Genomic DNA, 13,895 nt, shown 5'->3' on the forward strand with positions numbered 1-13,895 from the left:
CAACCTTCTCTAATAGCTGTATGCCGTATTTTTTTTTTTTTTTTTTTTTTTTTTTTTTTTTGCAGTACGCGGGCCTCACACTGTTGTGGCCTCTCCCGTTGCGGAGCACTGGCTCCGGACGCGCGGGCTCAGGGACCATGGCTCACGGGCCCAGCCGCTCCGCGGCATGTGGGATCTTCCCGGGCCGGGGCACGAACCCACGTCCCCTGCATTGGCAGGCGGACTCTCAACCACTGCGCCACCAGGGAAGCCCTAGCCGTATATATTTACTGTCTCCTTCTCCTCACTCCTCCCACCACTGCTCACTGGATTTCACCCAACTCCAATGAAACTGCTCACTGAATTCATGAAATGACATCAGAAGTCCAACAGGCATTTTCAGGCTTTATCTTTCTTACTTCTGAGCATTCAACATTCTTGAGCATTTGACTACCTTTTCCAAAAATTCTCTTCCTTTGGCTTTTGTGATGCCCACACCCCTTATTGATAATCTTGCCTTTCCAGTCTCGCATTCCCAGTTGTCTTTGCTAGTTCCTCCTTCTCTACTTGACTATTACACTTTAGTTTTCCAAGCTCTAGACTTTATTCTTCCCACTCTTTTCTTATGTGATCTCATGAATTCCCAAATTTCAGATACCATCTATGTGCAAAATAGTTTCCAAATTTTTATTTTCAGCCAGGGCCGCCTCAGGAACTCTAGACGCTTCTGTTCAAATATGTACTTCTTATTGACACAAATGCCTAATAGTCACTCTAAGACCATGTGTATATAACTGAGCTCATTACCTTTTCCCAAAAATGTGTTCCTCCTCCAGGGATCTCTGTCTCAGTAAACGGAATCACCATCTTCGCATTGTTTGAGCCAGTAAAATGAATGTCATCCTTGATTCCTCCTCCTACTTAAACCTCACCCACAACGCATTGAGTCCTAAATAGTCTACCTACATAATATTCTGGATCCACTCACTTTTCTGTCCTTTCTGACACCATCCTAGGCATAGCACCATCATCTTTTACACTTATTACAGCAATAGTCTCCTAACTGGTCTTTCTGAGTCCCTTCTAGTCTTCTCACCAGTTCCCTCCACTGTGGCCAGATTGATAACTTTTAAGCTAATTTTTGAGTAAACCACTCTTCTGCTTTCCTTTCCTTAGGCTGTTATTTCAGCATTCTAATGATGACCAGAAGACCCTCTAGGATTTTATACTATTTAGTCCTTTAATCTTTGCCTTCTCCACCTTACTCCCCAGCAGCCTTGCTCTTCAGACTCTGGTCATGTCAGCCTTCTGGTGCCATGTTCTTTTCCCCATTTGGGCCTTTGTATGTGCCATGCCTTCTTTCTGAAAGACACATCCATTATCTGTCTTCCGCTTAGCTTATTCCTGGTCATACTTCAGCATCTTTTTAAATGTCACTTCTTCCTCCTGATCCCAAAACTAGGTTACTTCCCTGTTGTCACCCTACCCTTCTGATTGACACTCACACTCACCACACTTGTAATTACTAGGCAGTATCGGACAGTGGCTAAGAACAGGGCTCTAGAGCCAGACAGCAGTCTTCCAGTTTCTTCCAGTATCTAACTGTGAAACCTTAGGCAAGATGCTAACTAACCTCTCTCTGTCTCAGCTTTGCTCATCTATAATAAATAAGAGGATAAGAACTGTATCTAACACATAAGGTTTCTGAGCCTCCAATGAAATGGTATACATGAAGTGTTTAGTTCAGTGCCTGGCACAGCATAACCACTCAAAAGAATGTTAGCTGTTATTTTTTGTTCAATGTCTGTCACTATCACCAAATTATTAATTCTTTATAGATATTATCTATTACATTTTTCATACTGTATCAGCACTTAGCACATCTGAAATACAGTAGGTATTTAATAAATATTTGATAAATGAGTGAATGAATGAATATGAAAATTGGTGGATTAAAAAACCATGTATAGTAAAATTTAAAAAGCAATTTTGCCTTTTGATCTTTTGTTTTTGATGCTATTTTAAGACCTCAGTCTCAATATATAAGAGTATCTATGTTATACATAGAGAGTATAATATAGAGAGAGTATAATATAACAGAGTGTTACATTAGTTGTGTTCTTTATTTCATGTCTTACTATCTTCATTGCCCTGAGCAAAACCCACCTCTGCCTTTATTTATTAATGTATTCATTCATTAATGTATTCACTTATTTTTATGCTCATTCCTCGGTCCTATTCCCACCCCCCACATAGAAACCATTCAAATATGTATGATGTTATTCCTTCCACATGCATGTGTGCTTGTAAAAAATATATTATTCCATCTGCATGTGTTTTAACATGCATAATTGGCATTGCATTATTAATCTTATGCTTTTTTACTCCACTTTTTCTCTGTACTGCTTTTGCTTTGGGAATTCTTTTTTGGTTTTGAACAATAAGCCATTGTATTGCTTATTTCTTAAATTTTCTGCTTATCTTGAAAGTCAGTGATTTACATTGTTGAAATAACCTGTATAATTTATTGATAGATACCCTAAAATAACAGGTCTACTCTATTATTTCTATAAGCAAGAAAATAAAAACTTTAAGGATATAATATTAAAAACAAGAATATTCAAATGTATTTAATGAAAAGCAGTATTAGGTCTGTGTACATCGACAAAACCATCTTAGGAACTGGCAACTACATTTTACAAATAAAATGCAGAATAATTCTGTCTGAAAATTCTAGTATTCTGTTTCAATTGGGAAAAACAGAACTGATGGACATGAGTTTGATGAAGGCATTAGGGAATTCTAAGAAGAAAGGTAAGTAATAGTATCATTAACTCAGTGCTTTAGCAGAGTACAGTGGTTGGGCTTATATTAATAAATTGGAATATGTATTACTGATAATATCACTTTTCACATTTAATATGTTTATATTAATACCAATAATTTCACTTTTAATATATTTACTATTATAGTTCCTCCAAGTGTCATTGGTCCTAACCCTGAAAATCTCACTGTTGTGGTGAACAATTTCATCTCTTTGACCTGTGAGGTCTCCGGTTTTCCACCTCCTGATCTCAGCTGGCTCAAGAATGAACAGCCTATCAAGCTAAACACAAATGCTCTCATTGTGCCCGGTAAGGAACTTAGAACTCTTTATGAAGTGGGCAACACTTTCTCATTTTTCTTTATTTTTAATACAAATGGCATTTCAACTTAGTCTCTTTCCAAACTTTTGTCTTGCTGCATTTATTTGTTCACATTAAATGCCTCTCTTCAGCCATTTGGGGCCATTAGGATAAGACTGTAAAGACTTTATGATTTCAGTGGGAATGTACAGTAACAAGGTCTACTTCAAGAAATTATGAAATTTAGGAACAGAACTGCTTAGCAATTACTTGGGGGTGATAGACTAGTAAATAGTGCTTTGATTGGATAAAATCACTGGCTGTTTTCAATCGATCCTAAAGCTCCTTGAAGATAGATTAATATCAGTAGATAGACTAACAGACGGACAGCCACTTCTGCACTGTGGGAGATTTAAACCCAGAAATACTTGTTGACATATACTGACTATAGTACAGTTATGGTTTGCTCACTAGAATCTATATGAAACAGTTCTATTATCCATGTTTGGTTACTGGATGGAAAATTTTATTAATTTCTTCTTTTATAAGGAAGTAGAATAAATAGTAATGAAAGGATCAAAGGAAACTGATTAAATTCTTTCATTTTGTATATGAAATGCTTCTCTATTCTTCTATCTATGCTTAGATTTTCCTCTAAGGGAAAGGATATATTTTGCTATTTATCTTATTGATAAGGTAGTTATTACAACAACCTCTGTACCAAACTTCAGTTTGCATTATATTTGCCCACAGGTGGTCGAACTTTACAAATTATCCGGGCCAAGGTATCTGATGGTGGTGAATACTCTTGTATAGCTATCAACCAAGCTGGTGAAAGCAAGAAAAAAGTTTCCCTGACTGTTTATGGTTTGCTTCTACTTTTTTCATAAGATTTTTTCATTTTTAAACTGGTATTAGATATTTTCTATCTGAGCATTCTATGAAAAAAAATCCTCTGTTCTTATTTTCTTCCTTCAGTGCCCCCAAGCATTAAAGATCACGGCAGAGAATCTCTTTCTGTAGTTAATGTAAGAGAGGGCACCTCAGTGTCATTGGAGTGTGAATCGAATGCTGTGCCCCCTCCAGTCATCACCTGGTATAAGAATGGGCGGATGCTAACAGAGTCTACTCAGCTGGAGATTTTGGCCGATGGACAAATGCTGCACATCACGAAAGCTGAGGTGCATCTTTTATTCTTGTTTGTGTGTCATGACTCCTTGGTGGGATTATGGAAGGGAGAATTGGAAGTTGCATATTCCCCTTACTACAGTGAAAAATTATTTTCATTTAAAAAATAACATCATCAATGCCATTATCCTCATTTTTCATTTAAAAAAAAGCAGGATTGTAGAAGGTAATTAGGACTGGGGCATTTAAGCATAAAGATGACTGATGATTTAATCTACACTCGAACGGTGTGATTGGTCATCTATAACTTAATGGAGCACATACAATAGTATCTTTTTCTTTTAGGTATCTGACACAGGCCAGTATGTATGTAGAGCTATAAATGTAGCAGGACGGGATGATAAAAATTTCCACCTCAATGTATATGGTGAGCATCTGCCTCTAATATAAGTCTTTTTCCCCCAGATATGCAAATGAAAGAAAGTATCCTGAATTAACTTAATGAGGACACATGATTTTCTTCTGTCTTTTTACAGTGCCACCCAGTATTGAAGGGCCTGAGAAAGAAGTCATTGTGGAGACAATCAGCAATCCTGTGACTTTAACATGTGATGCCACTGGAATCCCACCTCCCATTATAGCATGGTTAAAGAACCACAAACCCATAGGTAATGTAGCTGTGCATTTTTGTATGATTGTTTTCTTTTGCTCTTGATTCACTAGGTTAATAAACTAGCACATTTTCAGTATTATGCACATAGCTGTGTTTAGTTCATAAAGCCTAATGTACTGTAATATAAATTTACAAAAGGATTCTTTTTTTTTTTAATTTATTTTTATTTATTTTTATTGTTGGCTGCATTGGGTCTTTGTTGCTGCGCGCGGGCTTTCTCTAGTTGCCGCGAGCGGGGGCTACTCTTTGTGGCGGTGCGCGGGCTTCTCAGTGTGCTGGCTTCTCTTGTTGCGGAGCACAGGCTCTAGGTGCGCCAGCTTCAGTAGTTGTGGCTTGCGGGCTCTAGAGAGCAAGCTCGGTAGTTGTGGCGCACAGGTTTAGTTGCTCCGCGGCCTGTGGGATCTTCCCGGACCAGGGCTCAAACCCGTGTCCCCTGCATCGGCAGGCGGATTCTCAACCGCTGCGCCACCAGGGAAGCCCTACAAAAGATTCTTCATTTTACAGAGATTTTTCTCCTTTCCATTTTACTGGAGAGAAAATTTTATTAATTTCTTCTTTTATAAGGAAGTAGAATAAATAGTAATGAAAGGATCAAAGTACAAGGGGAAAACTTAAAAAAAATACTTCTGTCACATAAAGACATTTTTACAGTGACTTGTAGAGATGTTAAAATAAAAGCTTTTTTATGTTTTGTTTTGCTTTGTTTCTATCTCTAGAAAATTCTGACTCACTTGAAGTTCATATTTTGTCGGGAGGTAGCAAACTCCAAATTGCCCGGTCTCAGCATTCAGACAGTGGAAACTATACATGCATTGCATCAAATATGGAGGGAAAAGCACAGAAAAATTACATTCTTTCAGTTCAAGGTATGTGTGGTACACTCTGATCTGTCTTCAGTTTCTTTATTACATTCTATCTATAGTACAAAATAAGTGTACATCTAAATAGATCATTTATAATTGATTCAAAATATCTCTTTTTTGCGTGTTTTGGATATTTTATTTCTTTTACAATTTATTGAGATATAAGTGATATAAAGAACTGTATAATTTTAGGGTACACAGCATAATGATTTGACTTACAAAATATCATTAGATTAAACAATAAATACTGTCAATTTTCTGTCCTACATTTGCCAGTAGATAGTATTTTCATGAAAATGGACATAAATGTGGAGAAAATAATAGTAGAAATTTCAAAATCTATTTTTTTTCATGTTTCCTGAAATGTTTACCTTCCTATAGTATATATTCTATTGAATTACTTGTTTATTTAAAACTGGAATAACTTATTTTGATGCTGAGCCTATAGGTCTCTTCCTGTTTATATAGATAAGTAAGATTCATCTCATGAAGATATTAAATATGTTCTAATTACTGGCCAAGGATTAGGTGAGCTTAAATAATCATGAATCTTATACTATTTTGGTTTGAGAATAAGAAGCATTGATTCATCCAAGAAATATTTAATTAACATTTACTATGTTCCAGCATAGAATTGAGCACTGCAGGGAGAACATGCATCCTTTTGATTTTCAGCAAACCTTTGGGGTATTACTTTTGGCCTAATGTTTAAATTAAAATGGAAGTCTAACTTGAAACTAAGTTGAAATGCTTGCTTTTTATAGTTACTGAAAAGAATTTATCATAAGTTATAAATGCAATTGTGAATATGTATTATCTACCTGTTGCATGCTCTGTTAAAGCTAACGCCAGAAAATTAAATTTTTTTCCAGTTTTATTGAGATATAATTGACATATAACACTGTATAAGTTTAAGATGTGCAACATAATGAATTGATATATGTATATATTGCAAAGTGATCACAATAAGATTAGTTAAAACCCATCACCTAAAAACTGAAATTAAAGAAAAATTAAGATGTTTATGAGTAATAGTGGTTTCTCCTATTAGTGATGCTTTAAGATTTCAGAAGTAAAAAGGGAAAAACTGCTATTCAGAGATTCAGTGTCAGAAATTGCATGTTTAATTATGTTTAATGCACTAATAATAATAGATACCAATCATGGGGTATGTGGTATGACCAAACATTTTGCCAGACTTTTTATATATGTTATTATGTCTTAGGACTAGAAATTGTATGTAGACATAGGGCCTAGTCTGTGCTTTTCCTATATTATATACTTGTTATAGGATGTCTCATTTACATTCTTATTGATTCAACTTCTAAATTGTACAGATTTGATATAATTATTATCATCTTCTGGACGATGAAAATGAGATTTGGAGATATTATATAGCAATGTGTTGGTAAATGTTTAACAGTTGACTCTGCAGACAAAAAGGTCTTGAGTTGTAACCAATCATTTGTCAGTTTCTGTGGTGTAAGTATTCCCACAGTGGCCCATTTCAAAGTACGAATAAGATGGCACTGAACATGGAGTAGGAAAGATGTGCAAAATTGGCTCGTGCAAGCTGGTATGAGCTGCCTCCAGCACACCACTATAATTATTTAGAAAGAATTAAAATGTGTTTCTGTCTTATACTACTGTCAATATTTTTATTACACATTATTTCTTTTTTTTAATCAATATTTCTTTTTGTTGAAGTATAGTCGATTTACAATGTGTTAATTTCTGCTCTACAGCAAAGTGATTCAGGTATACATCTATATACATTCAGTTTTTAAAAATATTCTTTTCCATTATGGTTTATTATAGGATATTGAATATAGTTCTCTGTGCTATACAGTAGGACCTTGTTGTTTATCCATTCTATAATATATATAAAAGCTTACATCTGCTAACCCCAGCATGCCACTCCATCCCTCCCCCAACCCCCCCTCCTCCTTGGCAACCACCACCAGTCTGTTCTCTATGTCTGTGATTCTGTTTCTGTTTCATAGATAGGTTCATTTGTGTCATATTTTAGATTCCACATATAAGTGATATTATATGGTATTTGTCTTTCTAACTTACTTCACTTAGTATGATAATCTCTGGTTGCATCCATGTTGCTGCAAATGGCATTATTTCATTCTTTTTTATGGCTGAGTAGTATTCCATTGTATATATGTACCACATCTTCTTTAGGTTGTTTCCATGTCTTGGCTATTGTGAATTGTGCTGCTATGAACATAGGGGTGCATGTATCTTTTTTTTAATATAATTTTTTTTTAAATTTTTGGTTGCATCGGGTCTTCGTTGCTGCACGCGGGCTTTCTCAACTTGTGAGGAGCACGTCTGCAGACAAAAAGGTCTTGAGTTGTAACCAATCATTTGTCAGTTTCTGTGGTGTAAGTATTCCCACAGTGGCCCATTTCAAAGTACGAATAAGATGGCACTGAACATGGAGTAGGAAAGATGTGCAAAATTGGCTCGTGCAAGCTGGTATGAGCTGCCTCCAGCACACCACTATAATTATTTAGAAAGAATTAAAATGTGTTTCTGTCTTATACTACTGTCAATATTTTTATTACACATTATTTCTTTTTTTTAATCAATATTTCTTTTTGTTGAAGTATAGTCGATTTACAATGTGTTAATTTCTGCTCTACAGCAAAGTGATTCAGGTATACATCTATATACATTCAGTTTTTAAAAATATTCTTTTCCATTATGGTTTATTATAGGATATTGAATATAGTTCTCTGTGCTATACAGTAGGACCTTGTTGTTTATCCATTCTATAATATATATAAAAGCTTACATCTGCTAACCCCAGCATGCCACTCCATCCCTCCCCCAACCCCCCCTCCTCCTTGGCAACCACCACCAGTCTGTTCTCTATGTCTGTGATTCTGTTTCTGTTTCATAGATAGGTTCATTTGTGTCATATTTTAGATTCCACATATAAGTGATATTATATGGTATTTGTCTTTCTAACTTACTTCACTTAGTATGATAATCTCTGGTTGCATCCATGTTGCTGCAAATGGCATTATTTCATTCTTTTTTATGGCTGAGTAGTATTCCATTGTATATATGTACCACATCTTCTTTAGGTTGTTTCCATGTCTTGGCTATTGTGAATTGTGCTGCTATGAACATAGGGGTGCATGTATCTTTTTTTTAATATAATTTTTTTTTAAATTTTTGGTTGCATCGGGTCTTCGTTGCTGCACGCGGGCTTTCTCAACTTGTGATGAGCACGGGCTACTCTTCATTGTGGTGCTCAGGCTTCTCATTGCAGTCGTTTCTCTTGTTGCAGAGCATGGGCTCTAGGCACGTGGGCTTCAGTAGTTGCAGCACACAGGCTCATGGTTGTGGCACACAGGCTCAACAGTCATGTACAGTTTCTACTGTACAGCAAAGTAAATCAGCTATACGTATACATATATCCCCTCTTTTTTGGATTTCCTTCCCATTTAGGTCACCACAGAGCACTGAGTAGCGTTCCCTGAGCTATACAGTAGGTTCTCATCATTTATCTATATTATACATAGTATTAGTAGTGTATATATGTCAATCCCAATCTCCCAATTCATCCCACCCCCCCTCTTGCCCCCCTTGGTGTCCATACTTTCTCTATGTCTGTGTCTCTATTTCTGCTTTGCAAGTAAGATAATCTATACCATTTTTCTGGATTCCACATATATGCGTTAATATACAATATTTGTTTTTCTCTTTCTGACTTACTTCACTCTGTATAATAGTCTCTAGGTCCATCCACATCTCTATAAATGACCCTATTTCATTCCTTTTCATGGCTGAGTAATATTCCATTGTATATATGTGCCACATCTTCTTTATCCATTCCTCTGTTGATGGACATTTAGTTGCTTCCATGTCCTGGCTATTGTAAAGAGGGCTACAATGAACATTGGGGTGCATGCCTTTTTGAATTATGGTTTTCTTTGGGTATATGCCCAGTAGTGGTATTGCTGGCTCATATGGTAGTTCTATTTTTAGTTTTTTAAGGAAGCTCCATACTGTTCTCCATAGTGGCTGCACCAGTTTACATTTCCACCAACAGTGCAAGGGGGTTCCCTTTTCTCCATGCCCTTTTCAGCATTTATTGTTTGTAGATTTAAAAAAAAAAAAATCTTTATTGGAGTATAATTGCTTTACAATGGTGTGCTACTTTCTGCTCTATAACAAAGTTGTAGATTTTTTAATGATGGCCATTCTGACTGGTGTGAGGTGATACGTCACTGTAGTTTTGATTTGCATTTCTCTAATAGTGATGTTGAGCATCTTTTCATGTGTTTGTTGGCCATCTGTATGTCTTCTTTGGAGACATGTCTATTTAGGTCTTCCACCCATTTTTTGATTGGATTGTTTTTTGTGTTTTTTTTTTTTATATTGAGCTGCCTGAGCTGTTTGTGTATTTTGGAGATTAATCCTTTGTCAGTTGCTTTGTTCGAAAATATTTTCACTTCTGAGGGTTGTCTTTTCATCTTGTTTATGGTTTCCTTTTCTGTGCAAAAGCTTTTAAGTACACACTATTTCTTAAATGAATCATTAAGGTGAAAAACAAAGATGGCTAGAAAAAGGGAATAGAAATGATTAAATCTTGAAACCAATAATAAACCTATCGTTCAGAATAAATAATATTTAAATAGAGAAAGAATTAACCAACTTAGATACTTCTCTCAGATGTTTATGCCAAAATTTTATAAAACAGATTCTTCTGAACTGTATTAATTCTGAGCTATCTATTAAGGATTTAATCTAAGAACGATTCTGTTTGGCCAGGAGGGGTGCCCATGAGGTAGATATGTCACCAACCACCCTGAGCAAATAATTATACCAACTTACAATATAACAGGAATATTGAAGTGATTCCTCTACCTATTCCTCATTTAAAAATAATTTATGGCAAAAACAAGAGTTTGATCTTGAACCACAATCTAGAAAGAATATGAAATAAAAATGGCATATTGTTCTATGATTCTGTTGCATTCATTAGAATTTATATTCTTGTGCCTTGTTAATGAAAGTCAATGTTTTCTCCAAAGTTCCTCCAAACGTTGCTGGTGCTGAGATTCCAAGTGAAGTTGGTGTCCTTCTTGGGGAAAATGTTGAGCTGGTCTGCAATGCAAATGGCATTCCTACCCCACTTATTCAGTGGCTTAGAGATGGAAAGCCCATAACTAACAGTGAAACAGAAAGAATTCGGTATGTGTGAAAAGAATTTCTGCATCATTAATTGTAATGTGTTCTACAGTTTTAGAGAGTTGGACACAGATATTCTCCTTGGAGAATCACTCAAAAGTATTTGTCTGTGTGTGTATGTGTTCCTTATTTTTCAACCCTGTGTTATAAAATCTCCTCACATGTTCATTCCTGCAAGTGTTAGTTAACTGTTGTAGATTTTATTCCTCTAATTTCAGAATGTTTATACCAAAGTCCACATCATAAAATAATTCATTCTTCTTTCTTGCTAACATCAAACCAATTTCATCCTACAAAAGATTCATCAGTCATCTCTTAGATATGATTTTGTGTCCTGAAATCACCAAACCACCAGACATGCCATAGTGCTTGGCTCATTTTGAGAAAAGATACTATCATCATAACCTGGTTCATCTCCTATAGTGATTTGTCCAAATCCCGTTTTCAGCCGACACTTCACGCCACAAACCACATAGAGATGGAATGATAATGTGGTAAGGGATTCCTGCTACTTTCAACAACAAATGCCTTTTGAAGGACACTGCAGAATTCTACACTCTACTATATTATTTCATCACAAAGCCCCATAATATACCCATACCAGAATAATTATAATTACTCAAAGAATTATATATACCTCAGAAGGCATTAATTGAATGTATTGCAAACTTTATCATTTTGAACCATTTTAAATTTAAGGATTTGCAGTATATTTTCTAATCAATGAATTGAATATACATAATTTAAAGAAAAATCAATGTTATTTTCTTTAAAATCGTTTTATGTTAAAATTTAGACATTTGTCCCCTTTACAAGATCAGGTAAATTGCCAAACAATGTTTTAGCTTAGAGGTACATTTTGAGTTTCAATTCTCTGGTGTGTACATTTCTGAATAGTTAAATATTTAGTTATTTATTAAATCAGCTGATATCAACCCCATTCTAAACCAAGTACTAGATAGTTGGTGGGACCTCAAGATCTATAAGATAATATTTGTACTGAGGAATTTAGGATCTATTACTTCTCCTCTCACATTAAGATCCCAAATATACTTATTCTTATATCCACTTTATTATTTGTTCCCAGCTCCACAATATGTGTAGGTTTGTAAATGGGCCAATTTGTCAGTCAAATACAGTAATTTTTCCAAAGTCAACTTACTACTTTCCTTTGGTCATGGCAACTTGCTTTTTGTTTATTCATATGGTTAAACTCATGGAATTTTAAAATTCATATTTTGAAAAAGAAGAAATAAAATAGACCCAGATAATAAGATTGTAATTCTCAATAATTATATTTAATAACATGATATAGTAGAAATGGAGTATTTACTTTTGACACTGGGAGAATCTAATAAAATCACTATTGTAAGAATGACTGTAGATAGCAATTTAATCTCTTTGTAAAACACAGGAGGTTTTATTTGATAATTAATGGTGTGTGAAGAGAATCAATAATGCAATAATCTTAATTTACATATCATTGATAACCTAGTTGTATAGTTAGTATTCACTATTATGTAACTCAAAGAAAAAGCTTTAGCGATTTATAGAAAAATTTTTGCAAACTTTACCCATACATAAATACTAAGTTGTTGTCAGTGTTTAAATAAATTATCCTATCCTGCTCCTTCTCATAAAGAGTATTAGTAAGTTGTTTATAGCTAGATTTTTCACTTTATCACTGTAACATTCTTCAATTTTTATACCAGAGTTTTTATAATTTTCATTTAATTCCAGCCTTATGTTGATAACTGAAGACAAAACATTCTATCTCTGAGAAAAACATGTCTTTGCCCATGATTTGGATAGAAAAGTTCCTAACCTGATTTTGTTCACTTCCTTTTTTCTCATAAGGAGGCAGTGGATATATGAGATCCATTACTGTAGCAGTTTAGCTGGTTGCTTGAAATATCTGTCAGTTTCACTAGCTCTGACTTTAACAGGCTTCCATGTACTTAATGGAAAAGATTTGAACCATTATATCCGAGATGAAGATGCATTTTAGGGTGATTTTTTTTAAAAGAATATAATAATCTGGAATGAGTTTTTCAGAAATAGCTCCATATATATCATCTCAGTGCCTCTGATATAATCTTTTCTATAGGGTGACTGCAGATGGCAGCACATTAAACATTTACGAAGCCCTCCCATCTGACATGGGGAAATACACGTGTGTTGCTACTAATCCTGCTGGAGAAGAAGACCGAATTTTTAACTTGAATGTCTATGGTAAATACGAAATTTCACCCTCTTTTGACTATGCTGCCTTAGGAATCGATCAGAAGAAATGAAGGTCCAGCAGTAGGTGTCTGAAGCATTTAGTTCTAAAATGTGATGTCCTTGTTGTTTCCTTTTGGGATACAAGGCAGAAATATGGGTAAATGTAGTTGAAATGATTGGAACTGGTAATACACACCCCACTCCACCCCACCCCCTTCTCTCTCATTTTCTACATGACGTAGTTCCACCTACAATTAGGGGTAATAAAGAAGAAGCAGAGAAACTAATGGCTTTGGTGGATACTTCAATAAATATTGAATGTAGAGCCACAGGGATGCCTCCACCACAGATAAACTGGCTAAAGAATGGACTTCCTCTGCCTCTCTCCTCCCATGTCCGGTTGCTGTCTGGAGGACAAGTTGTCAGGTCAGCTTTCATTGTGTATGATTTGCTAGACAAAGTTACTGTGATTGTAAACTTTAACTTCATCTAAATAATGTTTTTAAAATGTCTTTCCCTAAGCTTTTACTTTTGTTTCCCTTTCAGTATTTTTTTAGAAGAGGGGGGATAGCAAATATAAGTTTGGCATGGTTTATTATTCTTTTTTAAATGCTTATGTTTTAGTAAGTTTGTATAAAATAGGTCTTTCATAGACATACATGTATCATATATTTTTTCAAGAACTACTAT

The 13,895-nt window shown here is 35.1% G+C and overlaps 1 protein-coding gene across 1 annotated transcript in view; it reads left to right on the plus strand.

Moving 5' to 3' along the window:
• HMCN1 (hemicentin 1) overlaps nucleotides 1–13,895 on the plus strand; it is a 554,195-nt gene that overhangs the window by 408,281 nt on the left and 132,019 nt on the right. Inside the window, exons 58-66 of the mRNA XM_024133815.3 lie at nucleotides 2,952–3,113; nucleotides 3,858–3,971; nucleotides 4,083–4,285; nucleotides 4,578–4,659; nucleotides 4,769–4,900; nucleotides 5,622–5,771; nucleotides 10,826–10,985; nucleotides 13,090–13,214; nucleotides 13,448–13,631. Of these exons, the coding sequence (XP_023989583.1) occupies nucleotides 2,952–3,113; nucleotides 3,858–3,971; nucleotides 4,083–4,285; nucleotides 4,578–4,659; nucleotides 4,769–4,900; nucleotides 5,622–5,771; nucleotides 10,826–10,985; nucleotides 13,090–13,214; nucleotides 13,448–13,631 (1,312 nt within the window). The remainder of the gene's footprint in view (nucleotides 1–2,951; nucleotides 3,114–3,857; nucleotides 3,972–4,082; nucleotides 4,286–4,577; nucleotides 4,660–4,768; nucleotides 4,901–5,621; nucleotides 5,772–10,825; nucleotides 10,986–13,089; nucleotides 13,215–13,447; nucleotides 13,632–13,895) is intronic.

Source organism: Physeter macrocephalus, chromosome 4 (assembly GCF_002837175.3).
Source record: "Physeter macrocephalus isolate SW-GA chromosome 4, ASM283717v5, whole genome shotgun sequence".
In the NCBI taxonomy this organism is placed as follows: domain Eukaryota; kingdom Metazoa; phylum Chordata; class Mammalia; order Artiodactyla; family Physeteridae; genus Physeter; species Physeter macrocephalus.